Below are 27,528 nucleotides of genomic sequence, written 5' to 3'. Positions count from 1 at the left end.
TGTGACAAGCCACTTCAATCTGGGCTAAAACACTATTAGCCATCATGAGCCTTGAACTAAATTAGAGGAAAAATAAATGGATTCTGCTTGGTGAGACTCTTTTTACAAGTTGCAGGCTATATAGAGCAAGCCTCCCTATAAAATGCACCATGTGAAGGTATGGCACTGCTTCCTATATGAATTTGGCCACATAGGGTGAATAGCAAGTAGCAATAGCAAGTATATTTCTATACCGCTTATCAGTGCACTTAAGCACTCCCTAAGTTGTTTACAATGTGTAAGTAACTACCCCCAACAACCTGGGTACTCATTTTAGTGACCTACGAAAGGATACATTTATTTATTTGCTAGCAAACACCTTCTGTGGAACATGAGGGCATCTTTTTGGACGTTCCTGGCATTTTGAGACTAAATAAATAAATAAACTGAACATCTTCACAAAAGTTTGTTCTGACTCTTGGTAGTCCATAGGAGCTACAAACATGTGGAGGTGTCCTCTATACTCCCTAGAGATCATCTTTGGGTATTTTGGAGCTTTTTTGCCAAAATAAATAAATAGCCTGAGGCACCCTGGGGGCCACAAAAATGCTCCTGGGGGCTCTGTATGTGTCCAGGTTTAAAGTCATGTAATACTTTTCATTACAGGATCCTATACCCTGTTTAGTCTTGGCAAAAGCAACTCACATCAGTAACACAGCGGAGGCAGCATGAGAGACAGAAGGAGGGAGACTGTCAAGTCTGAAGCATCATGGGGTGGAGTTAGCTGTGTGCTTGAAGATCTCATATGGAGATAATGGATTCCATAATCAAATGTTGCAAAGTGCCATAAGTCTTCAAGTTATTTTCCTGTCCAAAGGAAGCCCAGTAAGAATTGCCCCTTGAACTTTATGACACTAAAAGTCTATAAAAGTAAGAAACAGAGGAAAAAACAAACAAACGTGGAGATGTTGCTGTAGTAACTAAATTGTACTCATATCAGTAGCCTACTCATGTGACAGTGAAGGAGGGGAATCCAATGAAATTTCTATTTCTTCCTCTAAGAGCATTTTTTTAAAAAAATACTAAGATCCATGCCTAGAAAAATCTCTTTCTCTATAACCATCCTCCTCCATAGCTGCACTGCTCTAAAAAGATATACTGTACAGTAGAAGAATCCTGTAGTAAGATGAAAAAATAAATTTCTAGCACAAGCTCTTATGGTCCACTGAAACAGATGAATTCACAACTATGTCTTTGGATGCTCCATTAGTTGTTTCTTTGATAGCTTCACACACATATGCACCAATGTACACATCTTCATCAGCCCTTCTTCTCAGCTAGACAAGCTCACCTTGGCAGCTGTTACACTGTAGAGCAGGCCTGCACAACATATGTCCCAGGGGCCCCATGTGGCCTACCAAAGGATTTTGGATGGCCTGCAAGGATGTGGAATGACTTCAAGGCTTCTCCACCACTCAGCCTTCCCCTGAGGAGAAGGCCAGGCAGCATAGGAGAAGGATGGGCAAATGCTTGCCGAGCAAGGTTCCTCCACCATCCGGTTTTCTCTTGAGGAGAGAGGAGGAGGAGGAGGAGGGCAGGCAAATACTTGCCCTACAAGGCTCCTTCTCTGCTTGGCTTTCACCTGAGGAGAAGGCCAGGTGGAGGACAAGGATGGGTGAATACTCGCAATGCTCCTCCATTGCTCAGCTTTCTCTCCCTGCATGGCAGGGACTGGATGGCCCTTGTGGTCTCTTCCAACTCTATGAGTCTATAATTCTATGATTCTATGAAAATGACACTAAAATAAAGGCACCATATGAAACCCCTTATGAAGCTGTCTTCCTAAAGCTTCCCCTAAGAAGGCAGTTATGGGGGCCTTGCCCAACCCTGTGTCATCCAGACAGTTGGGACTAGCATAGCAGTTGTAGTCTAACAAACCTGAAAAGTATCAGGCTGAGGATGCATTAAAGAGTGACCTGTCATAACCTCCTACCTGACTGTGTTGTTATAACAATAAAGTGAGGAATAAAATGTATTGGGGAAAAGAAATTCAGGGTGTGTCAAAGAACACTATGAATTCTATATTCTTATTCACAAAGGCATAAAAGATCTCAATAGAGAGCTCTTCAATCGCTAAATTTAGAAGAGCTGCAATGGAAGAAATTAAAGGGGAAATTCCCATATGTCCACCATTGGCAATATTTATAGACTTGTATGAAGCGTAAGAAATATGTATTCTTTTGCCAAGGTTCATATGTGTATGCTGTGGTTTCCACCCATCCACCCACCTCCTGGCAGCCCTTTCAAATATTAAGCAAGCAATGTCCCTGCGGTAGGCCATCTGCCATTCATGTTCTTGGAGACGGAAAGGGGAAAGATCAGAGAGCCTTCATAGAAGTCTCAACACGTAGTGCTTGAGCGTGATTCTAGTGGCAGAACCTACTCCAAAAATGTATTGTAAGCACCAATCTAAGGCTTATCTATGAACAGTGATGTATGCCAATTAACTACCATTAAGAAATGTCCAGAAAGAGGTATTTCAAGCAGCTGTTTGTTTTTTAAAAAATTTAAAACACAAAAACGGTGGGCTCTCACTAGGTCCTCAGATATACTCCAATGTCAACCCCTCTTGCATTAATTACTTTAATAATGTCAGTTGCATGTATGCATATTTGTATTTTGAGTAATCTTAACTACAAGGATGCTACTGTAAGACCTGAATATATATGGTATCTTCTGAAATTTACTCCCTATATACTATAAGGTTTTGATATGTACCAAGAGTACCTTTGACTTAATTTTATTGCCACTACATTGCAGAGAGGTTCTCATCAACTAAGCTTTTTTTTCCCCTCCTAAGTATTTCTTTCAAACATGATACCGGATTGTATTAAATTGGTGTCACTCTACTGGCAGAACACTCTTGGAGGTAGCAGAAGGCAGAATAAAGCCTTTTTCAACTATCCTTCCCCCCCCCCCCCAAAAAAAAAAAAAAATCTGCTCTGGAAGGATGGAAAAGCTTCTCTAGAAGTTGCAGGAAGACTCCACTGAAGCACAGAGCATTCCAGTATTGAAGCTATACCAATAGGATACAACCTACTCAGCTTTTGTTATGACAAAGTTAAATGGTGCTCTGTTAACAAGAGATTTTTTAAAAAACTTATGTTTGCTCCTGTTCCTTTACTAAGACACATTTTGTTGCACTGAAGCTCTGTTCCTCAATATAACGCACATGTGACCTGTTCTAAATAAAGAATATTTTCCACTCCTTGCACAACTGGAACAGTAGCCAGAACGAAAAGGGAAAAATCACAGTAATCTCAAAAATATATTATTTTAAATTAGTATAAACACGCATACACACAACTGAGAATTGTAAATCCGATCACACTGTTTTATACCTAATCATTAGCATTTTGCAACAATTAAAAATAGGCTGATTATGTTTCAGAGTTAACATCGGCTTACAAAAGTAACAAACCTCTACTTCTGAGAGTTTTTCTGCTAGTAATTAATCCAGATCACACAAAAACCTCAAAACAGTAGCTGTTTCCAGTTTTCCTTTTTTTAAAAAAAAAATCATTTCTTTAATCAGAAAATAGAACTTAATCATCTATATTTATGAATTTGGATTTTGCAGATGGAAAGATCATAATTGGAGGACATTTGTATGCAATATTAAAGCTACAGAACTAGAAACCTAATAACAAAATGTAATTGAGAGATATCTGAAAACCTAAAAATCTAAATAACTATTTTTATATTTTTATACCTTATTATCCCATTTTCTCAAATGGCTACAATATTCTTCTCATATTATATATATATATATGTATTATGTATATTGATGACAGCATAATGATATAAGAATGTGGACAAAAAGGTTAATGAAAATGTTTGTGCAAAATATTGTGCAAAAAGACTGAAGTACAATTAAATAAATTGTCATGTCTGCTTGTACAATAGAGAACTGACATTCCTAATAGTCAATTGCAGTTTTTGTTATGATGGACAGACAATATGTGCTACGTACATCATACCTCAGAGGGAGGGAAAGAGAAAAGCACTGGTCAATAACTGTATTAGGTCACAATCTTATATATGAATTACACCACCTGGTATTTGGTGGAAGCATGCTATGTTTTGCATTAGCAAGAGCATACAACGGTGTTACTCAAAGTGCTTTTGTAGACTAAAGTCTACTTCCTCAGATGCATTTGATGGAGGGGAAAGTCAGGGACAGACCTATATATGCCATTTGTGTGTGAGAATGTCAATTCAAAATCAAAATTCTTTGTATATGGAAATGAAGTGGCAAGTCCAGTTTTAACTATGGTCATTGGTGGACAAAGGCAGAGGAAACTAGCCTGAGGTGAGAATAGATTGGTGGGGGAAACAGAATTAATCTATTCTCCATACCTCAGACTAGTTTCCTCTGTCTTTGTCCACCAATGATCATCTTTAAAACTGGACTTGCCACTTCATTTCCATACACAAAGGATTTTGAATTTGAATTAACATTCCCACACACTAATGGCATATATAGATCTGCCCCTGGCTTCTATTCCACCAAATGCATCTGAGGAAGTAGACCTAAGTCTATACAAAAGCTCGTGCTGCCAACCTCTTTCTTTCAGTTTGCCTCAAAGTGCTACAAGATCTCTCTACAGAATAGCATGGCTATGTCTTTGAATTCTACCACTATGGTATATAATATGTGCAAGGTCATATGTATAATATACATAACTCTTTCCTAATAATGCAGTTGTTATGCTGATAGCAGCAAGAAAATGTTATGATAAAAAATTACTGGTACTGAAGAATGAGACAAAAATTTACAGATTGGGCAATTCTGTCTAAGTTAACTGATCATGTGCAACTAAGACAAAAGAGGGTGGGTGGATTCATGTTTGCCCTTCCATGAATGTCAAATTCACAGAGAAAATGAAATCAGTGGAGGTTTCATGGAGGAGGGGGAGCATTGTCACTTTCTTCCTCTCCCTATGCTCATGTGCTATGCCAGTATACCCAATAGTGTATATTGAGGTAAGCATCTCTAATGTCATGGAGTGTTCACAAACCCTCTGACAAGGTAACGTTGTCAGATCACCAATCCACATAGAAGCCTCTGTGATGGATGATAAAAGTTAAATTTTCATAACAAGTATGACACCATGGGTTAAATTTTAGCAAGAAAACCCTGTGAGCACTCATAATTTTTAGATGTTCTGAATATCAGCTATGCAGATGTCAATATTTGAACATGCTGATGAGTTGAAGCATTAAGGATGAACTCTAGTTGTTAGCCTCAACTGGAACAGACCCATAAATGAGAACTTGGTATATCAACACTTGCATTCAATCAACCCAGTAGATCTAATCTATCTGGAACTAATTGGATTTAATCTTGTATAATTTTGACTCTATTAGCCAAATGATTTTGTTCACCATGGATAGATAATCAAATTATTTTCTTTTCTTCAGAATAATACCAGATAATTTCAGTAAATGTTTTTTGTTCCAGTATGGATTTTACTTCCAGCATGTCAAAGAATTGATTGTGACACGCTCTCAATGGGGGATCGGGAACCATTTCTGATCTACAACTCCCATCAGTCCTAGCCAGTGGAGCCTGCAGTAAGGGATTATAGGGGTTATAAACTAAAAACATCTGTAGGACCACAGTTGCTCACCCTAACTCTATGAAGAGAAAACTGTCATTAAATGAACTACCAATGATTCTCCGAACGAGAAATTTTTAACAATCCTACAATACCTAGGAAGTGAAAGAAGGTAAGAACCACCCAGTAGGATCAAAACAAAAGTGCAGTAGGCTCAGCATCCTGCCAACCAGAAGTTTCTGGGGAACCCACAAGTAGACCACAAAGGCAATAATAGCCTGCTCCTTCTGTTGCTCCTCTTGCAACAATGGTTATTTAAATTCATCCTGATCCTGAAGGTAATATATGGCCATCAGAACCCTTATCCTTCATCATGGATGTGTTTAAAATCCTTTTAAAGTCATCCATCTTGGTGGCCTTTACTACATTTTGGCAGTAAAATCCCAAGTTTAATGATGCACTCTGTAAAATGCTGCCTCCATTTGTCTCTCCTGACTCTCCCACAACTCAGCTTCAGCTATAGCCCTTTATTATTTTGTTTTATTATTTTGATGTATAACTCTCTCACTCTCTCTCTCTCTCTCTCACACACACACACATATATACTAATTTAGTATATTTTCAAAACAACAGCCTCTATGGTTTGGAGTTGATTTGTTATTTTGTTTAAAGTAAAACTCTGAAGTGTTTTTCATTCATAAAGTGAACCTAGTTAACAGCTGACAAATTAGGGCAGCACAGCGTTTGTACTGATTTTACTGTTCCTATTTTTATACAGTACACACAGCACTTCACAGAATATATACAAGCGCCATACACTGTGCCTCAGATCTTTGTTTTGAGGAGCTCCATATAATCCAACTACCTTTTTTTAACCACACATATATTTTCAGAAACTACATTATTTCTAACGGAGAAATTACATTAATTTGGCTTGCTTTCACATCAGGTGCAGAAACTATTGAACAACAACAAAATGATTATTGTTACTAGGGTCTGCACCACTTCCTTAAACTACATAATTCTTTCGTGACCTCATTTATGACTTATGTGGTGCCGAATTAATTTATCTGTTCTGGGCTTCAAGGAAAGGTTTCAACTTTTTGGAGACCAATATGGGCAGGGGAGTAGTTTTACAAACTTATAAACTATGTTTCTTATCACATTAACCCAGCATTTTCATACATTCATCAGCAACAATGTATAGACTTAAAGTGATGTGGCATCTTTATACACACAAAGCCTTGCAAAGTGGAATGCACCAGCTTAAAAACTGCATCCTTCCAAATATCCTCAAAGATCTCAGAAAAGCATTTAGTACATTTTTCATATTTGAAGGTTAAAGAACATTCCAGACAGAAAGCCCTTCTGTGCATCTGCTAATAACACCTCTACCCATTTCGTGCCCAAAATACCCAAGATTTTGCACACAGCAATACCAAGAAGCAAACAATCTAAGATAGAGCAATAGAAGGTCATGGAAAAAAACAGCAGAGCATAAACTGACAGATCTATCGTCAGCTTTTAATTTATGACCTAACTCCAGCTAGCATGTTTATCAAGAAGAAAATGCTACAAGAAAACTTGTGGTGGTTTTACAGTGGACACTTTCCATCTGAATATTCCTCCTTCAACTTGAAGCAACTACTTTCCTACAAATATAGTGGCCATGTTTCCTTATTTTAAGGCAGGGCAGCAGCAAACTGGAGGCTCATCATTTACAAGGAGGGTAGCTATGTACAGAATACATAGATTGCATGAAGAAGATTCCAAGTTTAACCTCTAGCATCTTAAGGAAAGGGTGGGAAAGGCCCTGGAAAATAAACAGATATGCTGATTTGTTCTAAGTCAGACTCCTAAAGACAGTTTAAATATTACATGAACCAGTCCTGCCCACTGCTGAGCCTTCCAGACGGGCTGGACAATAATTCTACCATTCACACTAGCTGGTGATAAGCAGGATTGTGGTCCAATTTATCTAGAAGCTGCTAGACTGTCAAGGAGTTCCTTACACCATATTCATCCAGTAGATAAGCCCTTATTCACAAGGGCAATTCAAGCCAGAGAGTTAAATTCAACATCTCTTTAACTTAGTACTTCTGTGCATGTAAAGGCAGCTGTCAGCATTGCACAGTGGTTTGAGTGTTGGACTACAACTCAGGAGATCAGGATTCAATTCCCTGCTAGGCCATGGAAACCCATTGGGTGACCTTGGGCATGTTACACACTCTCAGCTCCAGAAAACCCCAATAGGTTGACCTTAGGGTCACCGTATGTCCAAAATGACTTGAAGGCACACAACAACAAAAACTGTGCACTGCACACAGCTACTAAACGTACAATGAAATATGCATAGAGTTAAACACAATGAAGGGCTTCTATACATTATCCTTCCATGGGCACTACTAACACTGTTTAAAAGGCTTCCCATGATTTGCACATGTGTGATAATGGTATTCATTTAATCAAAACAATATGGGGGGAAAGCCAAGCAATAGTTTGCTCTTCAACAATTCATATGGTAGCATTTGACTAGACCAACTATTCTGGGCAGGTATCTTTGCCATTTGAATAACAGAGCCAAAGGCGAGGGGGGGGGGGGCGATACTGGAAGGACATGCTTGAATTTCCATTACTAAACTAAAATTTCCCATTCATTATGTGGAAACAAATTGGAACAATGTGCTACCCTCCTCATTTCTATGTTGCACATTCTGGCACCAGTACTGGCAATTTGAGCAAAAACGTCATTCAGTTTAATATCCAACTGGCCAACCAGAACTGCATTTGGACCAGCATGATTTTGCCAGGAAAAAAACATTTCTTGTTTAATAATATTAAAATAATTAAAAAAATTATTTAAATTTTCCTGCCTCTCCCAGAGTGGATCAAGGCGGGATTACAGCCAATAAAATGAATACAAAACACATTGATAAAATGTAGTAACAATATTTTTTCCATTAAAAGCTAGCTCGTCATCTGTGGCAATAACAATAAGATTATATTATGGTCAAGAAGTGGAGCAATATCTCCTACATAAGGTCAGGTGGGTAGGCTCGCTGGAAGAGACCCATCTTAAGTGCCTTCTTAAATGCCTCCAAGGAGGCAGTAAGGCAGGTCTCTTCCGGGAGACTATTCCACAGTTTCGGAGTGGCTACTGTAAAGGCTCATTGGGAAGTCGATACAAGTCTAGTTGATTGATTTTCTAATAAATTCTTCCCAGTTGTTCTAAGAGTGCGGGGCAGATTGTGTAAGGAGAGGCATTCCCGCAAGTAACTCGGGCCCAAGCCATGTAGGGCTTTAAAGGTAATAACCAACACCTTGTACTGCACCCAGAAGCTAATCAGCAACCAGTGAAGAGACTTCAAAACAGTTCAGAAGTACACAATATTGTTGTAATGCTAATAAAGAAGAGTGCTTCATATTATTGTGTGCCTTCAAGTTGTTTCCAACACATGGCGATCCTAAAGCAAACCTATAATAGAGTTTTCTGGGGCTGAGAGAGTGTGACTCACTCAAGGTCATCCAGCAGATTTCCATGGCTGAGCAGGGAATCAAACCCCAATCTCCAGAGTCCTAGTCCTGCATTCAAACCACTAAACCCACAACTAAAGAAGAGATGAGACAAAAGAGATCATTTCAGGACTTGACAGGTAATTAAAGTTGGTAATAATATTAATGCCAATACTCAACTTGATTGATTGCCAGATCCCTAGTACAGGTATGTAAACTACAGTATATGGATTGAGATTTAGTGATATGGTCACCACCCACTTTAGATCAATATTGGATGACCCCATCCTTATTCATAACTATATGCTCACTCCAAAGCCCTCCAAACTGGTTTGGAGTGGGGAGGGACACTTCACCCTCCAAATAAAAAAAATCTGTTGTTGTTGTTGTTGTTGTTGTATCCCTTCCAGTCCTTTCCAATTTATGGTAACCCTATCATGGAATTTTCTTGGCAACTCTATCATGGAGTTTTCAAGATTTGTTCAGAGAAGGTTTGCTATTGCCTTCCCTTAAGGTTGAGAGATTGTGTCTTGCCCAAGGTCACCCAGTGGGTTTCATGGCCAAGCTAGGAATCGAACCCTGGTCTCCAGATTTGTAATCCAACACTCAAACCACTACACCATATGAGAATGTCATCATAAATCAGAACCAACCTTAAATCACATAACAACAACAACTTTCATCCAGTGATTTCAGTGAGTTCATAAGTGTCGCTTCAATCCACTTTTTATCTTGACAACAACATCAACCCCTGAGAGGTAGGTCAGGTTAAGTGTGTGTGACTGGTCCAAGTGAGTTTCATGATTCTGCAGAGACATGAACTTGGATTTAACCACTACACTCATGGGCTTTTACCTGTTCAACCACATTAGTATTGTCAGTTGAATAATTAGGAGAAGCCGCCAACATCCAGAGTCAACAACTCTCCGCCTAGTTCCTACATGCAATATTGAGCAAGCAAAAATGAAGCCAGATCATCATAACTAATCTGAGTCAAAAAGGATGGTGGGTGGGGAATCCAAATCAATCCTAACAGATTACCATAATGCAGCATGGTGTAGTGGTTTGGGCATTCGACTGTGACTCTGGAGACCAGGCTTGAAATTTCCACTTCAGCATACAAATCCACTGGTGACCTTGGGCAAGTCACATTGCCTCAGAGGATGGCAATGGCAAACCCCCTCTGAAGAAACGTGCCAAGAAAACCTGTGATCAGGTCACCATAAATCAGAAACTATTTGAGAGCACAGAACAACAACAAAGGAAAGGTATCCTTCTAGTTGGAAAGAGAGGATGGCATGCCATGCTTTCCTCACTCCTGGGCACTATAAGGAGCAGCATGGCCCTGTCATCCTGTTCTTTCTGCACGCCACACATGTCATTTCTACAACTGTCATCCATGTCATGGTAACAAAAAAGAGAGACATCATTTATGCAACACCTAAAAAACCCAAGAAACACAGGCTGCAAGTCTGCTTTTATCCTGAATCCCAAATCACACACACAAAAAAGCAACTGACCTGCCACAGAAATAGATTCCCTTGCTGCAGGAGAGCAACTGTAAGGGCATTTTCACAGTGAAAATGTCAGGGCTGCCAAAGCAATGGATTTCTGCACTGGCAGTGGGCTGGACTATATGGCCTTTGGGAGTCCAAACTCTATGCTTTTATGACATATAATGGCAACATTTCACTCAATTTCTCCTCTGCATCCTAAATCATACAGCGACAGAAAGAAAGAAAAAAAAAACACATAATCAACTAATGTAAATAAATGCTGTGGGCCTTATTTAATGTCATGCCTACTGTAAACCAGCACAAGCCGGCCCTATCGGAAACATTCCCAAATCTTGTATTTCTGCCTCCCGCCTCCAGCTAAAATTAAATTAAATTAAAATTCTGGTTTGTTTATATTGCCGTTCCTGCCGGGAAATCTAACAATTCAATGTAAAGTCAATGTAAAGCCCGAAAAACCCCAAAAAACTAGTAATTCAACATCACAGAGAATGCTTCTGGGTTGTAAAACTACAAGGAGCAAGAGTTAAGGAGCTCAACAACACATTCGCAAAATTTGTAAAAAGGATGAGTAGTAGGTCCTCTCCTCCCGCCCTATTTTCCTCGCTAATATTGAACTAGTAGTGGAAGTCAGTAACTGTAACTCCTCGCCAAGGCCAGATAATGCCTCTGGTGAGAGTGCCCAACAATACCCTTTACATAATGCCAGCCACAGGCCTAGGCTCCTCCTCTCTCGCCCAAACAGCAACACACACTAAACAAAACTGCTATTATGACAGGAGCCACTCACTAAATGGATGCCTTTATAGCCTGGACTGTAAAACAAAACCAAAAAAAATTGGAAAAGATGCTTCCTTTCAGTGTATGTTTTTGTTTTAATTTTTTACAAACGGCCTGATTCAGCAACCAGCACAAAAGTAAACAGCAGGCACCGAGTTCCAGTCCTGGTCACTCCACTCCAGCCACCCACCTGCTGTCAAAGGGACAACTCTGAATCTTTTCATACAAGCCCCAGCTAAGGCCTGTCTGTGTGATGGGAGGAGGACCCAAGCCACAGCTGCTGGTTATGGGACTTTGTTTTATTTGCCACGCACGCTTCTCACACCTCAAAACAAATTGGCACCGCCTCCTCGGCTTTGGCATGCCGCACATCCGTGCCAACCCACACATATTGCATACACACCTTGCAAAGGGTGTGTGAGAGGGAATAGTATAGAGAAGACTTGAAGAGTCAAGGCAAAAGCAGCCATGACCAAACCAAGGACAGAGGGGAATAAAAGGCCCCAGCACTTGGAAGGGGCCAAGAGAAGAGACATATAGTTTTATTTTCTCTCAAATAGCCCTGCTAAATCTGGAATATCAGCCTGAAATAATCCAGTTTGAGACCGCTCTAACTGCCCTGGCTCAATACTAGGGGATCCTGGGAACTGTCCTTTTGGAGATATTTAGCCTTAGCTGTCAGAGAGCTCTGGGGCCACACTAAACTACAATTCCCAGGATTTTCCTAGCACTGAGCCAGGGAAGTTAGGGCAGTCTCAAACTGGATTATTTCTGTAGTGTGTTTGGGACCTTTGTCACAGAAATGCTAATGTTCCAACTTCTTCTCGCACAGTTATGTCCCCTGTGAGCCTTCAAGTCATTTGACCCTGAGCCAAAGCTATATAGGGTGTGTGTGTGTGTTATGTTTTAGTTGGGTTTATCACTTTTGTACGTTTCTATGTGTTCATTTTATACTGTTTTAACTAGATTACTTTAATTTTTTTAAAATGTATTTAATCTTTCAAGCTGCCTTGGGTCCCTGTCTGGGATGACAGTGGCACAGAAAGCACATAAGTCAAATAAATAATGAAAGCCTAGCATGGGCTTTTCTTGGCACACTCTGAGGCTGAGAGAGTGTGATTCGCCCAAGGTCACCCAATGGGTTTCCATGGCTGAGTGGGGATTCGAACCCAGAGTCACCTTCTAACCCTTGAACCACTACTCCATGGTGGCTGACAAGGTCCCCTTGAACCCTGACATTTTCTCCTCAGGTAAGGAGACATAAGGGGCATGTTGTCCTGGGCAGGAAGGTGAACTTTCCCTTGACCTTCCTCCCAGCCTCCCTGGACAACACCTCCCTCATAAAAGTGTCTCCCCGAGGAGGAAAAAAAAGTCTCAGTAGACAAGGGGGGACCTTGCAAATATGCCATGGCCATCCTCTGAGGCTGAGAGAGTGTGACTCGCCCAAGGTCACCCAGTGCCAGAAGGATTAGGCTGCATCCAGACTGGAGAAATACCGCTTTGACTCTTTTTCTGTCTCTTTGCTATGGAATTCTTGGAGTTGGAGTTTGTTGTGAGGCTCAGAGCGCTGGGCCCCACAACAAACTCCAACCCCCAGAATTCCATAGCAAAGAGCCAGCAAAAGAGTCAAAGAGCTGTCAAACCGAGTTCTTTCTCCAGTCTGGATGCAATAAGGTTGGGAACGCCTTGAAGAGATCCACCTCGAAGCAGCATCCCCGCTGGCCCCCTTCCTGCCCTGCCCTGCCCTGCCCTGCCGCCGCTCACCTGCTGGCCTTCAGGGGCTGGCTCTTGAGCTCGTAGTAGCTCTTGGGCTCCTCCTGGAACTCCTCCTCGCCCACCTCCAAGTCCGGCACGATCCCCGACTCGGCCTGCATCATGGCCCCCGAGGCCTCCCGCCCCACAGACCGGCAGCCGGAGACCCAGGGCGCCCGGGGGCGAGGGCCAGGGCGAGGGCGAGGGCCGGGCAGGGAGACAGCCCCCCGCCCGGGAGGCTTTCTCTCTTCTCCTCCTCTCGTCTTCCTCTTCCTCCGGTCTCTCCTTCTCCTCTTTCTCCTTCTATCTCTCTTTTTTCCCTCCTCTTTCTTCTGTCTCTTCTTCTCTGTTTCTCCTCCTCCTCTCCTTGAAGGAGAGGCGGGATAAAAATAAACTTTATTATTATTATTATTATTATTATTATTCTCCTCCTCCTCCTCCTTTTTTCTATCTACCTCTCCTCCTCTCCCACTCCTGCTCCTCCTCCTATCTCTCCTTCTCTTCTGTCTCCTTCTCCTCTCTCTCTCCTCCTTTTCTCTCTCTTTCTCCTTCTCCTCCTCCTCCTCCTCCTCCTCTTCTCCTCCTTTCTCCTTCTCCCCTTCTCCTCCTCTCCTCCTCTGGCTTGGGATGCGTAGTTCCTCCGGGGAGGCGCCTGCCCGGGCGGAGCACTACGGCTCCCACAAGGCCCAGCGCCCGTGATGCAAAGGGGAGGAGGGAAGGGAAAGCAAGCGCCCTGGCCTGGCAAGGGCAGCACAAGTCGGGCGCTGGAGCTGCCCTGGCTGCATCTGCACCGGAGAAACGCAAGCGGTTTGGCACCGCTTTGGTTGCCACGGGCGCATCTCTGGCTGGGTGGCTTGCCTGTCTTCAAGTCCTGTGTGACTCTGCCCTGGAGTCCTTTGGGCAAGGTTTCTTCAGAGGAGGTTGGCCATGGCCTTCCCCTGAGGCTGAGAGAGTGTGACTCGAGCCCAAGGTCACCCAGTGGTTTTCCGTGGTCGAGCTGGGACTCGAACCCAGGTTTCCAGAGTCATTGTCCAACGCTCAAACCACTAGGCCACGCTGTCTTTATCGCTGCCCCTACGCTGGAGAAATAAAGAGGGTTGTTTGGCACCACTTTGACTGCCATAGGTGCAACTGCACTAGAGAAAAGTGGTTTGGTACTATTAACTGCCTGGCGGGGACATCCACACTGTGGAAATAAGGGTGCTTTGGCACCACTCTAACTGCCAGGGATGCTGGGTCAGAGCTTACCAGCAGAAAGTCCACATTTGCTGCAGTTTGGGCCACAAGACCCTCATGAATGCGGGGAAACTGCCAACACCATCCCTTTAACATCCTGTAGGCTCCATCCTACAGACTCCTGGGACTGGTAGTTTTGTGAGGCATGGGCACTCTTTGGCAGAGAGGGCTGAAGACTTTGTAAAACTATAGATCCCAGGATTCCACAGAGCTGGAGCAGCTCAAGTGGTCAAAATGGTATTACTTCTACAAAGCAGATGCCTGCTTGGATGATACGGTATTTATTTCACAGTTAACAGCCATGGGGAGGACAGTTGCAACTACACTTGTCCCTCCACATTTGTGGCTTTGACTTTGCGGATTTGAATATTCACAGATTTTATTAATATGTTCTTTCTAGGAATATCTAGGTCCCCCAACGCAACTCTATGGTCAACTTTAACCAAAAGTCGCACTGAAGGACCTACAGATTCCTAGACAAACACTCTGCTAGGCCTTTCTAGCTCCTCCAGCTCAATTCTATGGTCAATCTCTGGCAGATGTTGACCACAGAGTTGCACTGGAGGACTTAAGAGAGTCCTAGAAAGCTGTTCTCTCAGGTAAAAACATCGTGTTTTTGATATCAAACTACATTATTTTTACCGTGTTTGTTGTTGTTGTTGTTGTGTGCCTTTCAGTCATTTTTTTTACTTATGGCAACCTTAAGGCTAACCTATCACAGAGTTTTCATGCCAGGTTTCTTTTGGGGGGGGGGGATTCCATAGCCATCCCCTGAGGCTGAGAGAGTGTGACTTGCCCAAGGTCACCCAGTGAGTTTACATGGCCCAGCGACAGCGAGATTTGAACCCTGGATTCCAGAGTCATAGCACCAGCATGCTTACTCAAATGAGTTAGTAAACAGGCTGCCTGCCTGTGACGGAGTGGCCTGCCAACCTCCACATGTTCTCTGAAGGCTTTTTGCAGTTTTAGGGAGCCCATGCTATAAATAGCTAAGAAACTAGATGACTTTGCAACAGACACGAATAAATAAATAAATGCTATATGGCCTTCGTACATGTCATTAATCACAATTTGAATCTCGATGTCAGGTTTTGAGTCCAGTAGTCAAGCAGCAAAATGTTGAGACTGGAATGCCCATTTTCAAAATGTAGAAATGTGGTGCATATCGAAAATACACAGCATCTGACTGGCAAAAACCCATTTCACCTCCCAGTAAAATGCTGTTGGGAACATGGACTACCCACGGGAATGTTCCAAGCAGGAAAGAATGAAGGTTAGGTCATGACTACAGAGGTATATGCCAAAGAATACTTTGAGAATATGAACATTTTCAAGGAAGCTGGATATAAAAGTATCTTATAACACATGAACACTGACACATTTAGCAGGGAACCATCAGCACTTGTACATGAGAACTGGTGTACACAAGAATGGAATGGGTCTCGGAGAATGAAGATCCACTTTCTACTTTCCATTTACATAAGTGGAAAGTTGCCCAAGCATCCAACACAGTCACATTTGACTGAAAAAAGAGGGAAATTCTCAAAAATAAAGGAATTCATTAAAAGGAAACGGAAAGGAGTAGTTCAAGGGGCAAAATGTTACTTGGAAGATATGAATTTATTTCACAGGCAACAGTGATGGGCATGATGTACATGTTGACTTCAAGCTTCTCCAAAGCTTCTTTTTGGCCCCCATTTGAGAGATTTGCTCACCAGTATCTGAGATATTTGCATGTGACTTTTGGGAGCTGATTTTCTTCTTACATCCTACAACTTTTAGAGTTTAGGACTTTTAGTGTGCAAAGTGCAACTTAATTTTATTAATTATTAATAAACCACTGGTGGCGCAGTGGTTAAATGCCTGTACTGCAGCCATTCACTCAAAACCACAAGGTTGCGAGTTCAAGACCAGCAAAAGGGCCCAAGCTCGACTCAGGCTTGCATCCTTCCGAGGTCGCTAAAATGAGTACCCAGACTGTTGGGGGCAAATTAGCTTACTTGCTAATTAGCTTACTTGCTGTTCACCGCTATGATCTTTGGAATAGCGGTATATAAATAAAACAAATTATTATTATTATTATTATTAACTGATTGCATACACACACACACAAGAACTAATGACATTAAAGATAGTATCTTGTAGCAAGGTTGAGGGAAGGCAATCTCTTACCAGCCCAGAAGCAGAGTTCCAATGAGGGGATGATGGAAGTGACAGAGGCTCAACCAGGTGCCTGCATATGAGGCCAGCCTAAGTTGAGGGATCAGTGTGAAATCTGGCAGCATCCCTGGCCTCATTTCAGACTGAGCCAATGTGTGAGTGCCAAGGCAGGCTTTTTATAGAGTCTAGGGATCCCCCAAAACAATGAAATTTCCACCTGGTTTTTGCTTTGAGCTTCAGAGTTACAAAAGGAATATTTTGGTTGATGGCAGTGACATTGATTTAATGAAGCAGCAATAAGATTAGGAGTGTGGAATAGGATGGGGTGTGAGAATATACCATGGGTGCTAGCAGAAAGATTGGCTTAACGCTTTAGGCTAACAAACCTTTGTCTGTCACCTTCAAGAGGAAATGCCCACAGCAGACGGGTGGAAAGCAGCAGTACTTACACCCATTAAGTTACATGGGTCTTTGCCACATGCCCTCAGGTCTATGGAGTTTATTACACTAGCAAGATTCCATGGGAAAATGGGAGTTAAACTAGATTTAAACCAAAGAAAACCCAGAAATGCCCAAAGTTTATCACACGACGTCGCAGTTAACGTGAAATAACATGAAGTTAATCCAAACGTAAAGTAGAGAAAACCAGTAGCTTTATACTTTCGGAACAACCTGAAAGTAAAAAAGCTGCCATTTTTTCTCTGCTTTACGTTAGGATGAACTTCACGTTATTTCACTTCGTGTCTCTGGTGTGATAAACTAACTGAATTTGCAAGTTTGGTTTAAATTTGAATGTACTTTAAATTGTGTTTAACTCCCGTTTTCCCATGGGATCTCCCCTAGTGTGATAAAGCTGTATGTGATCAGTCAGATATTCAACTAAAGGTCATCATGGCCTGTCCAGGTCCATGCTTGTGATCTCTCAGTAACTGCTATTATAACATAATAAAATATTTGTACCCTAAAATAATGCAGGGTGTAGTAACACCTCCGACATTTTATATTTTCATAATCACCAGCAATTTCACAGATGAAAACTAGGACATATGTGGTAAAGCAATATCAGAGTATGGTCAGGATGTCAACAGCTATTAAAGAGGATGAATACCCAGGCTAGGAGAGAAGCTGCAGCAGTTTGCTTTTGCCCAAATTCCTAGGACAGGCAAGATTCTGCCCTCTCCCCTCTTCTCCCACCAATTGAGAGAAACTACCTTTGCTCCTTCAGCTCTGTAGCAACTGAAGCTGAAGACAAAGTGGGAGGAGGAGAGAGAAACAAGGACATTTCAAAAGCAGCTTAGAAATCAGGATAATCAGGACTGTTCCTGACAAATCAGGACAATCAAAAGGCAGCAATCCATGAAACCACCAGATCAGTCACACTCAGTGGTGGTCTTCCACAGCCTTGCCTCTAACAAGATAAGCAGGTCAAGTCTCTACTGTGGTGTTTGAGATCACAAAGTGAACCTGTCTCCTATACAGTCTGGTGGGGGGAAAGTGTTGTGAGACACCCTGTGGGCCATCTGTTCCCACAAAAAAGACCAGTGGGAGGTTTGTGGCATGAGGATTTGGAGATAGAATTGGGTACTGGACCAAGAAAAGGATAATCCTGCTCACTTCTAATCCTTACTATTGAACTCTGATCAATCCCCCAAATGGCAGCTTTCTCCCTCATTGGGGAATGCAGTTGAATATGGCAAGAAGGTACATACTTTTGAGAAACTTCATCCCATGTGACACATCCCCACTTCTAATAGAGAAGTGGGAAGCAAAACAGCATGACTGGCTTGTGCTCCTGTTCTTCCTCCTCCCCTCCCCTGCTCTCACGTGGGAATCGGGGCTTTTTAGACATGTAAACACCAAATCCCACTTCCCACGTTAAGTGCAGAACTGCAGAGAGAGCAGAACTGCTGAGTCACCCCTCCTTGTGCTTTTCTTACTCCTCTCATTATGTCTGCGTTCAGATAGGAGGAAGTGTAGGAGGGATGGGGAGACACTCCCCTTCGGCAAAAATGATGGCCATTCAATGTGTTCCTCCAGATTGTCCGCCCTCTGTTTCTTCTGCCATTATGATGAGAATCATAGAGTTAGAAGAGAGGGAGAGTTGCCATTGCCATCCTATGAGGTTGAGAGAGTGTGACTGGCCCAGGGTCACCCAGAAGGGTTCATGGCTGAGTAATGATTCAAACTCTGTTCTGCAGAGCTCAAACCACTCCATCAGATTGACTCTCATTATCATCACCATCATCATCTTTTTTAGACCAAAGTATTACAGTGGGCCTTTGGTATCTACTGGGGTTTGGTTCCAGGACCCTCTGTGGATACTAAAATCATGGATGCTCGTTCCATTAAATACAATGGAGTAATCAAATGGTGTCCCTTATATAAAATGACAAAATCAAGGTTTGCTTATTGGAATTTATATATTTTTTGAATATCTTCAAGCTGTGGATGCTTGAATCTGTGGATAAAAAAAACCATGGATATGGAGGGCCAACTGTATTTCCAACTCCATTTAAAAATCTTTGAGTAATTCATTATAATTAATAACCACTTCAATCTTTTTCTAAATTTGAATTCACGGGAACAGAGAGAGAGAGAGAGAGAGAGATTTAGAAAAAAGCATAGCTGTTTTGCTTTGCATGATCTGTTCTGCTTCTGTTGTTGTTTGAGCTATTGGTTCCAAGGTGATGGATTTGTGTTCTTTTTGGAGGTGTAAGGATTTTATTAACAGGTCCCATGAACATATTGTCAAAGCTCCTGGAATATCATTTACTTACACACTCACTGAAGCAGTTAAGTCAAACCATCTTGCAATGGGTCCACCAGCATTTTGGATTGCAAGCTGTTCAGTGCTCAACCATCCTCATTACTTGAAATATTATTATGCAGAAAAGGGAGGGCAGCAGGTTTGAGTCACTGCATCACAATATTGTATCAGACATCATGATGCAATTATACAATCTGGTGAAGGTATGCTTCTCTTCCAAACAAAACAAAAAGAGGTTTAACAGGGCCAACACTGGTTGATAATGAAATGGGCAAATAATTTCAAGTTAACACAACATGTATTAATTGCTTAGTGATTCAAACCCAGTGGAGATATTTGTCATAGAAGTGTTTAAAGTGTGGAGGGGATATACAAAATCTATGGGGATTATTCAGACATTGTATTTTTTTAGCACAATTATCCAAATAATCTCACTCACTTATTCCAGTTTTGTTGTTCACACTATTTTTTCTAATTGGAACTGCATCTATGTGCATCTCTGCAAGTTCTGTTGCTCATGTGTGTCAGGACTCAAATAAAAAATGCAGTCGATAATGCAAATGTACTTGAAACTCGTTCAAGGCATGCAGAGATTTATCCTGGTTTATGTCAAGTCTATTCATATCAGTTATTCACACAGCTGATAACGCAGATCTTTTAGGAAAACTCAGGGGGAAAAAACAAGATCAATTTTCCTTGTTAAGTGTTTTTTTTTGGGGGGGGGGGACAGCATCCCCCAAACTTACTCAGGTGCATTCGAAATGCATGTGAACAACAAAGTTTCAAACCACATTCTATCAGACTTATTTTCATCATCTGAATAACCCCTATGTTCCTCCACTCAGTGAAGAAAAACACTTGTGAAGAGAAGTAGGCAATGCTATTCAGGATGGAGAGCTAGGAGGATAGGGATATGAACTATGTGTTTCCTTATGCCCTCTCCCTACTATTAACTCTCATATGCACAAGCTAAATCGTACAAAAACCTACAGAAGTGCCCCAGTCTTGAATTCTTCCACCCATCAGACACATTATTTGTATAAGCCAGGTCTTTCCACAGGATCCTGTTCCTTCTCCCAAAATTGACAATCCCTCCCTGCCACCACCATAAACCCTAAAATCCTCTTCTGGAGGGCCCAGTGAAGCTGTCTTCTGGGACCACTGAGAAGCATTGCAGGAGAAGAAACAAAAATCCCATTTCCACTGGCATTGGTACAAAAGTCTAACACTGAGCCTTGATTGCGGACCTATTAACATGCATGACATTTTAAAGAGCAACATAACACACAGGACAGGCCCTTTTTCTACCTCTGGATAGAAAAGAGGGGCTAGAAAGAAAACAGTACAAAATACATAAGCAAGGACAAAAGAGGGAAACTATACTCAACTATTGCTGAGAGGAATAACCAAAGGGCTTTTATTAGCTTAACCTCAGCCTTGCTGTGGTCACTACTTACCACATCCATGATGGTTAGGGCAGGTTTCTATTATGTGACTGACCATTTATTTATTCAGTTCATTTATTCAATTCGTTTCCTGCCTTTCTGTCAAGGAAAAGGCAATCAAGAGGAGCTGACAACAATGAAATTCAAATTGGAATACAAATACAATTAAAAAATAGAAGCCAGTCTAAAATACAGTTAAAAACAGATCAAGAAAAAGAATCAACAACATCTCTCCCATCAGTCAATGGCCAACTAGATGTCAGAGGCCAGTCTGAATAAAAAAAAAAAATCTTTGCCAGCCAGGGAAACAAAATATCTCTTGTTAAGATGGCTGATGTGTGCATGCAGTGGAGAAGGTAGGCGCTTTTGTATGGTGAGAAATCTGTTTCAGTGATGGACAGGTCACATATTGACACAATGTGAAAGCAGATTTGATAGCTGCATTCTTAAATGTGTGAGAGTGTGTGTTCATTTTTTTTTTTGGCACTTATTCATTAGTTGTGGGAGGAAATAAAGAGTTATACCTGGGATTAAGTGACCATCAGAAAGGCTAAATCTATTTTATCATGTGGTCTTGAAGACCTCCACTGATTCCAAGCCCTAGGACCTAAGCCTGTTCCCATTTGTATGCATAGACCTGGATTTTCTTTCTTGGGCACAGTAGTGGGAGGAAATATTGGCTGGAGGTAGGTGGTGTGTGCAGCCTGTTGTTATCTTCTCCCATTTTACAGAAGAAAACAATGAGTGTGTGAATGGCCACAAACCATCCAACATTTGGATAGCCACAGGTCTCTGAGTTCCATTTCCATCATGCTATGTACAAGGCTGCCCTGGCTTGATGAAGAACACTGTGTACATGTGCCTCTTAAAGAGAAAGGTTTCCAGTACATGACATCATCTGCTTTGTATTCAAATTGTGATTAATCCCTTTAGAAAGAGACTAACTTGTCACAAAGGAAGTCCTCCCTTGTCGAAAACCAGAGGTGCAAAAAACAGAGGTGTAGACACTAACCCTTTCCAAATGTGGCTATTCCTTCCTGAATGATTCATTACCTGCCTGAGGTGTTTAGCTCTCTAACAAATGTATCTTCAGTAGTTTGTTTAATAGAGAGGTGTCAAGTCCTGAGACTGCATGGAAGCCACATCCTGTGTTCTACCTACTTTATCACTTACTTTCATGTGTGTGTGTGGGGGGGGGGGGGCAGTATGAGTGTCAACATACAAGAATAATACTCAGTTTTTTCATGCTCTTCCTATGCAGCTGCCAAATATTATCCTTTCCCAAACTTGGAAAATGCAGTTTTTATTTTTATTTTTTTACTACAAATCTCAGAATTCCACTGTCAGGCATTCCAGAAGTTATAGCTCAAAACAGTAACTTTTTCCAAGTTCTGGCCAGAGGAGTCCCTGGCAGCACCCTCGGGGGGGGGGGGGGGACTGAAAGCAGACCTGCCATCAATGGCGGTCATATTGATCAACTATTGCAGCAGTTGAAGTGATGTCTGCTAATTAAAATTCAAAATTAATAGTCCCCAAACTTTTCCATGCTATGGCTTCCTTTCCTCTTGGCAACAACCCCAGCACCCCCTCCAGGCATTTTTTTTTATATTAGGTCTACTGTTCTATTGCAAATTCAAAACAACCAATTCAGATGACTTGGGAGCAGCAACCAAGCAGCTGGCTGAGCAGTGACCAAGAAGCTTCTCACTTGTGCTGGTCTTGCAGCAAAGGCTGGCACAAGTGAGTCTTTTTGGACACTGTTTGACTGGCTGCTCAGTCGCTGCTCCCTTTATGCCCTGTCACCCTGGGAGCAGCAACTGAGCAGCTAGCTGAGCAACAACCAAGAAGTCTCTCAGTGTACAGCAAAGGCAGTGTTCACAAAAAGGCTTTTGGTTGCTGTTCAGGCAACTGCTCAGTTTCAGCTCCCAAGGTGACAAGGTGCAAGGGAGAAGCTTCTTCCCAGAGATGATGCACTCTCAATAGTTCATCGGAGCAGAGAAAGGTGCAGCCGGTGTATGTGTAGGGGGTTTACAGAGGCCACTTTCTCTGGATTGGAGACTGGTGTGGACTGGGAAATACAGAGATTTTAACTACAGGAGCTACTCCAAGAAAAAGGACTCTTTCCGATAACTGAATACAGTTACTCCTTCCCCAGAGACATTATTATTATTATTATTATTATTATTGATTATATTTATACCCTGCTCTTTAGAAATGCTCTCAGAGCAAAAGATATGTCTTTCCCACACAACGTCAACTGTCCACCCTCACACAAAAATATGGTTTCTTCTGCTACCTCTTCTCTCAGTCTATTGATGAAAGCAGAAGCAGCAGTGCAACTCCAGCCCACTGGCCAAGTCCCAGTAAAGTTCACAAAGCTTAAGCGGGGTCCCAAATATGAAAGCTCCTTTTTGCCGCCACTTCCCTCCTGCCACCATGTGCTCTAACTCCAGTCTGTCCCAAAATGGTGCCTGTCCAAGACACAGAAGCAATGTCCAGTGCCCAAACCTCATGAGAGTTTCCCAACTGCCACTACTAGCAAAAGATGCCAGTAAGGTAGTGAGCTCACATGGGCAGGCAAAGAATGGGAGATAGCAGCACACAAAATGATCAGAGAGGCTGCATTGTGGTTTTAAGGGACTCTGAAAAGAAGTTTCATGCAACTCTCATTCCCACCCTGGCCCCAAAGGCCGCAGGTTCCCCTTGTCTTTCTTGCACACCAAGACTTTGACTGAAGGCCACCCCTTTTTCCTCACTGCTCCCCTGGAATCTGTCCCTGCCTCCAGCAGGGTGTACTGCCCACTTTGGGAATTGCTGTACTAGAGGGAAGCTGGTATGGGGAAGAATATTTTTATGCTATCAGATACTGTTTCAACATGCCAACTATCAAATATTGTCAAATATAGCTGCTACTTGTCAGATACTGTTAAAGTTACTGCCAGCCACCAGCTACTGCTAAATGTTGGCTATTGCTGCATACCAGCTGATATACACTATCAAAAAGGTTGGTTTGCACCTCTCAGATTCTGACATGTTATCCCAAGCCAACTGTTACAAACTGTCAGATCTCAAATACTACGTGTCAGCTATTGTCCAACACTGAGTGATCCATGTCAGATAATGAAATAGTGAAAGCTAAGACATGCCATCTTTCATCTGTTGTCAGATGTTGACTACAGCTGCAGAATTTTGGGATGTCAAATGCTAACACTGAGGTCAATTATTTGAAAGGTATTTGCTTGGCAGACAGGATATGTAGTTATCCAGCATAAAGGAGTATTCTTAAAATTTTGCAGCAAACACTTTTTTGTTTCTTTGTTTCAGTGATCTTGCCCCCTAAGACTGAAAAGTAATAAAATGGACCATGTTTTGATATTTTCTGGGATCTTTATTTTATTTTATTTTATTTGTAAAATCAAAAATGAAGTTATTAGTATCCTTCATTGGAGAGGTGGACAACTTTCCAAAGTCCAGGGGTCACAGAAGCCTCTCCATACCTGGCAGTCCAAGGAGAACATCCCCTGTTTAAAAAATAACTGGAAAAGACTCTAAGCATTCTCTAGGGGGCATCAGGGGAGAGGCATCTTATTTTAGATTGGGGGGGGGGGGGTTTGCCAAAAAAAAAAGGTGGTGAATAGAGGGCATATATATTCCACAGCTCTGAACCATGGCAGGGATTATTTCTGCAGCACAGATGTAGTCTGGGTGACTTTAGAAAGTCACACACTCTTGGCCCTCGAAAGCCCCATGATAGGTTAGCCTTAGAGTCTCCATAAGTCAGAAACAACTTGAAGGTACATGACATGAAGAAAGGAAGTTAAAATTCTTACCTTTCCCAATGAGCCATCTCTTATTTATTTATTTATTTATTTATTTATTTATTTAGGTATTTATATCCCGCCCTTCAGCCCTAATGGCTCTCAGGGTGGCTTACAATTATTATTTTTAATCAGACAGTTCCCTGCCCTCAGGCTTACAATCTAAAAGACACAAAACAAAAGGAGAAGGGAATGGTGGAGGGAAAGGGGATGAGGTCCAGTGGTTCTTCTCTCCCTCTGAGGCCTGGACCAAGGCAGATGGATTGGAGGGAGGGCTCTTCCTTCTTCCAGGCTAGTCCTGATGGAATCAGGTTTATATAGAATGGTATTACTGGGTCTAGGTGTTATTTTGCTGCAGTTCTCCATTAACAAATATTTCCTCACAAAACATGTTTCCAAGATGAATTCAGGACTGGGATCTCCATTGTGGTCCACACTTAACCTAACCTCACATGAGCCTGCTGTCAATATAGAGTGTATGATCCGGTGCTATTCTCAAAGCTATCCTAATCATCGCTGATGTGATTCATGATAACTCACAGATAATTGGCTATGGAAAGCTGAAAGATTCTGGCTCCCATCTGAAGAGGAAAATAATGCACAACAGAGAGGGGAAAGATAGTACAGAGGGAGAATATTAACTTGTGAGAATATAGCTACACACATCTGGGTACTAGGTTCAACCACCCTCGCCTAAAAAAATTTCTGTGTTTCCTCCTGCTTCTTTGGATGAACTCTCTACACTTCGGAACTCTTGCAAACCTGCAACCTGTTCTCTTGATCCAATTCCTACTCGTCTTCTAATTTCTATAGCTCCCTCTTTTCTGCCCTCGCTTCTCCATATCTTCAATCGCTCTCTCTCTACAGGCTCCTTCCCTTCAGACTTCAAACATGCTCTCATTTCCCCAATTCTGAAAAAAACTTCTCTTGACCCCTCCTCTTTGTCTAGCTATCGTCCAATTTCTCTTCTTCCCTTTCTAAGGTTTTAGAACGGGTTGTTTATTCTCACTGTCTCGAGTTTCTTGAAGCCAACTCCATTCTTGATCCCTTTCAGTCTGGTTTCTGCCCAAGGCATTCTACAGAGACAGCTCTCACTATGATCTTGAATGACCTTTTACGGGCCAAGGCTAATGGCCTTTACTCTGTTCTCATCCTTCTTGATTTGTCTGCAGCCTTTGACACCGTTGATCACTGTCTCCTAGTTGACATACTCTCTGACCTTGGGTTCTCAGACTCTGTTCTCAACTGGTTTAGATCTTACTTGTCAGACAGATTTTTTGCAGTGGTTGCAGGTGGTCAGACTTCATCTCCTGTCCCCTTATCTGTTGGAGTTCCCCGGGGCTCTGTTCTGGGTCCCCTTCTGTTTTCTCTCTAAACACTGTCCTTAGGTAAACTCATTAGCTCTTTTGGTTTTTCCTACCATCTGTATGCCGATGACACCCAGTTGCATCTTTCCACCCCTGACCTTTCTCCAAGGTTTGAACAGCAAGTCTCATCTTGCCTCACAGCTGTCTCGCAGTGGATGCGCCATCGGCGTTTGAAGCTCAACATGTCCAAGACGGAGCTTCTTGTCTTTCCTCCTACGTCCTTCAACACTCCTTTTCTGTCTCTGTGGACAACATTTCTATTCAACCAGTTCAGCAAGCCTGCAGTCTTGGTTTTATCTTTGATTCTTCTCTGTCTTGTATCCCTCAGATCCAGACCACAGCCAAGGCTTGTAGATTTTTTTTGTACAATATTGCCAAAATCCGACCATATCTCTCCGCCTCTACTGCCAAGATCCTGGTCCATGCCCTAGTGATCTCACGACTCGATTACTGTAACATCCTCCTGGCTGGGCTTCCTCTTTCTCACCTCCGTCCTTTAATTTCTGTCCAGCATTCAGCTGCACGCATTATCACATCCGCCCACCGCTCTGACCACATCTCTCCTGTGTTGGCATCCCTTCACTGGCTCCCCCTCCCTTTCCGCATTCAGTATAAGCTCCTGCTGTCAACGTTTAAAGCCCTCCATGGGCTAGCCCCTCCTTACTTATCAGACCTTCTTTCTCCTCACCTTCCCACCCGGGCCCTCCGTTCTGGTAGTCAAGGGCTGCTGTCTCAGCCCAGGATTTCCTCTGCCCCATCTCGGATTCGCCCCTTTTCACTCGCTGCCCCTCACTCCTGGAACCTTCTTCCCCCACAAGCAAGAGCCATCACTTCTTTAACCAGTTTCAAAATGGAGTTGAAGACCATCCTGTTCAGGGCAGCGTTCCCAGGCATTGCATAATTGTCACTTGCTATTTGATGTTCTTTTATGTCTGTTTTGTTGAATCATTTCCTGTATTGCTATGTATTTTATATGTATTATCCTACTAGAGAGGCCCCTTCCCCACCACCACTCCCTTTGTGTTGTGTCTTTTTAGATTGTAAGCCTGAGGCGCAGGGAACCGTCCAATTAAAAAGATTGTATGTACAGCGCTGTGTAAATTTACAGTGCTTTATAAATAAAGGTTAATAATAATAATAACTGTTGCTGATGAGGTTTCTAATGGATTCAAACTACAGGAGAAGAGATTTCACATAAACATAGGGAGAACCTCCTGATGGTAAGTTTTGACAGTGGAATATGCTGCCATGGAGTGTGGTGGAGTCTCCTTTGGCGATCTTTAAACAGAGGTTGGGTGGCCATCTATCAACGGTGCTTTGATTGTGTATTTCTGCATGCAAAGGCTTGGACTGGATGGACCTTGTGGACTCTTCTAACTCTATGGTTCTATGATTCTATTTTCTGTTATCTGCTCTGGATTATTTTTCTTTTCCCTGAATCTGGGGGTCAAACTGCACATTGATTTCAGGGATGGACAACTCTGCCAGTACAGGAATTGTTGGACTACCTGTGGTGTTAGCCAGCAGTTGGGGATCATGGAAGGTGCACTCAGACAAGATCTGGAGGGTCATAGTT

The 27,528-nt window shown here is 42.2% G+C and overlaps 1 protein-coding gene across 5 annotated transcripts in view; it reads right to left on the bottom strand.

Annotated features, from left to right (window-relative positions):
* The window catches only part of MITF (melanocyte inducing transcription factor), a 204,435-nt gene extending 190,589 nt beyond the window's left edge, over window positions 1–13,846 (bottom strand). Inside the window, exon 1 of one of the 5 annotated variants that reach the window (XM_089519450.1) lies at window positions 13,172–13,846. In XM_089519450.1, coding sequence (XP_089375576.1) covers window positions 13,172–13,284 — 113 coding nt within the window. In that variant the 5' untranslated portion in view covers window positions 13,285–13,846. The remainder of the gene's footprint in view (window positions 1–13,171) is intronic. The other 4 variants (XM_089519422.1, XM_089519440.1, XM_089519412.1 and 1 more) reach the window with 4 other exon arrangements.
* Between the last annotated feature and the right edge of the window lie 13,682 nt (window positions 13,847–27,528).

This window comes from Sceloporus occidentalis, unplaced genomic scaffold (genome assembly GCF_023333645.1).
Source record: "Sceloporus occidentalis isolate IW3139 unplaced genomic scaffold, rSceOcc1.0.p SCAF_1, whole genome shotgun sequence".
Classification (NCBI taxonomy): domain Eukaryota; kingdom Metazoa; phylum Chordata; class Lepidosauria; order Squamata; family Phrynosomatidae; genus Sceloporus; species Sceloporus occidentalis.
The sequence above is the reverse complement of the archived record's forward strand: the minus strand, read 5'-3'. Positions and strand labels throughout refer to the sequence as shown.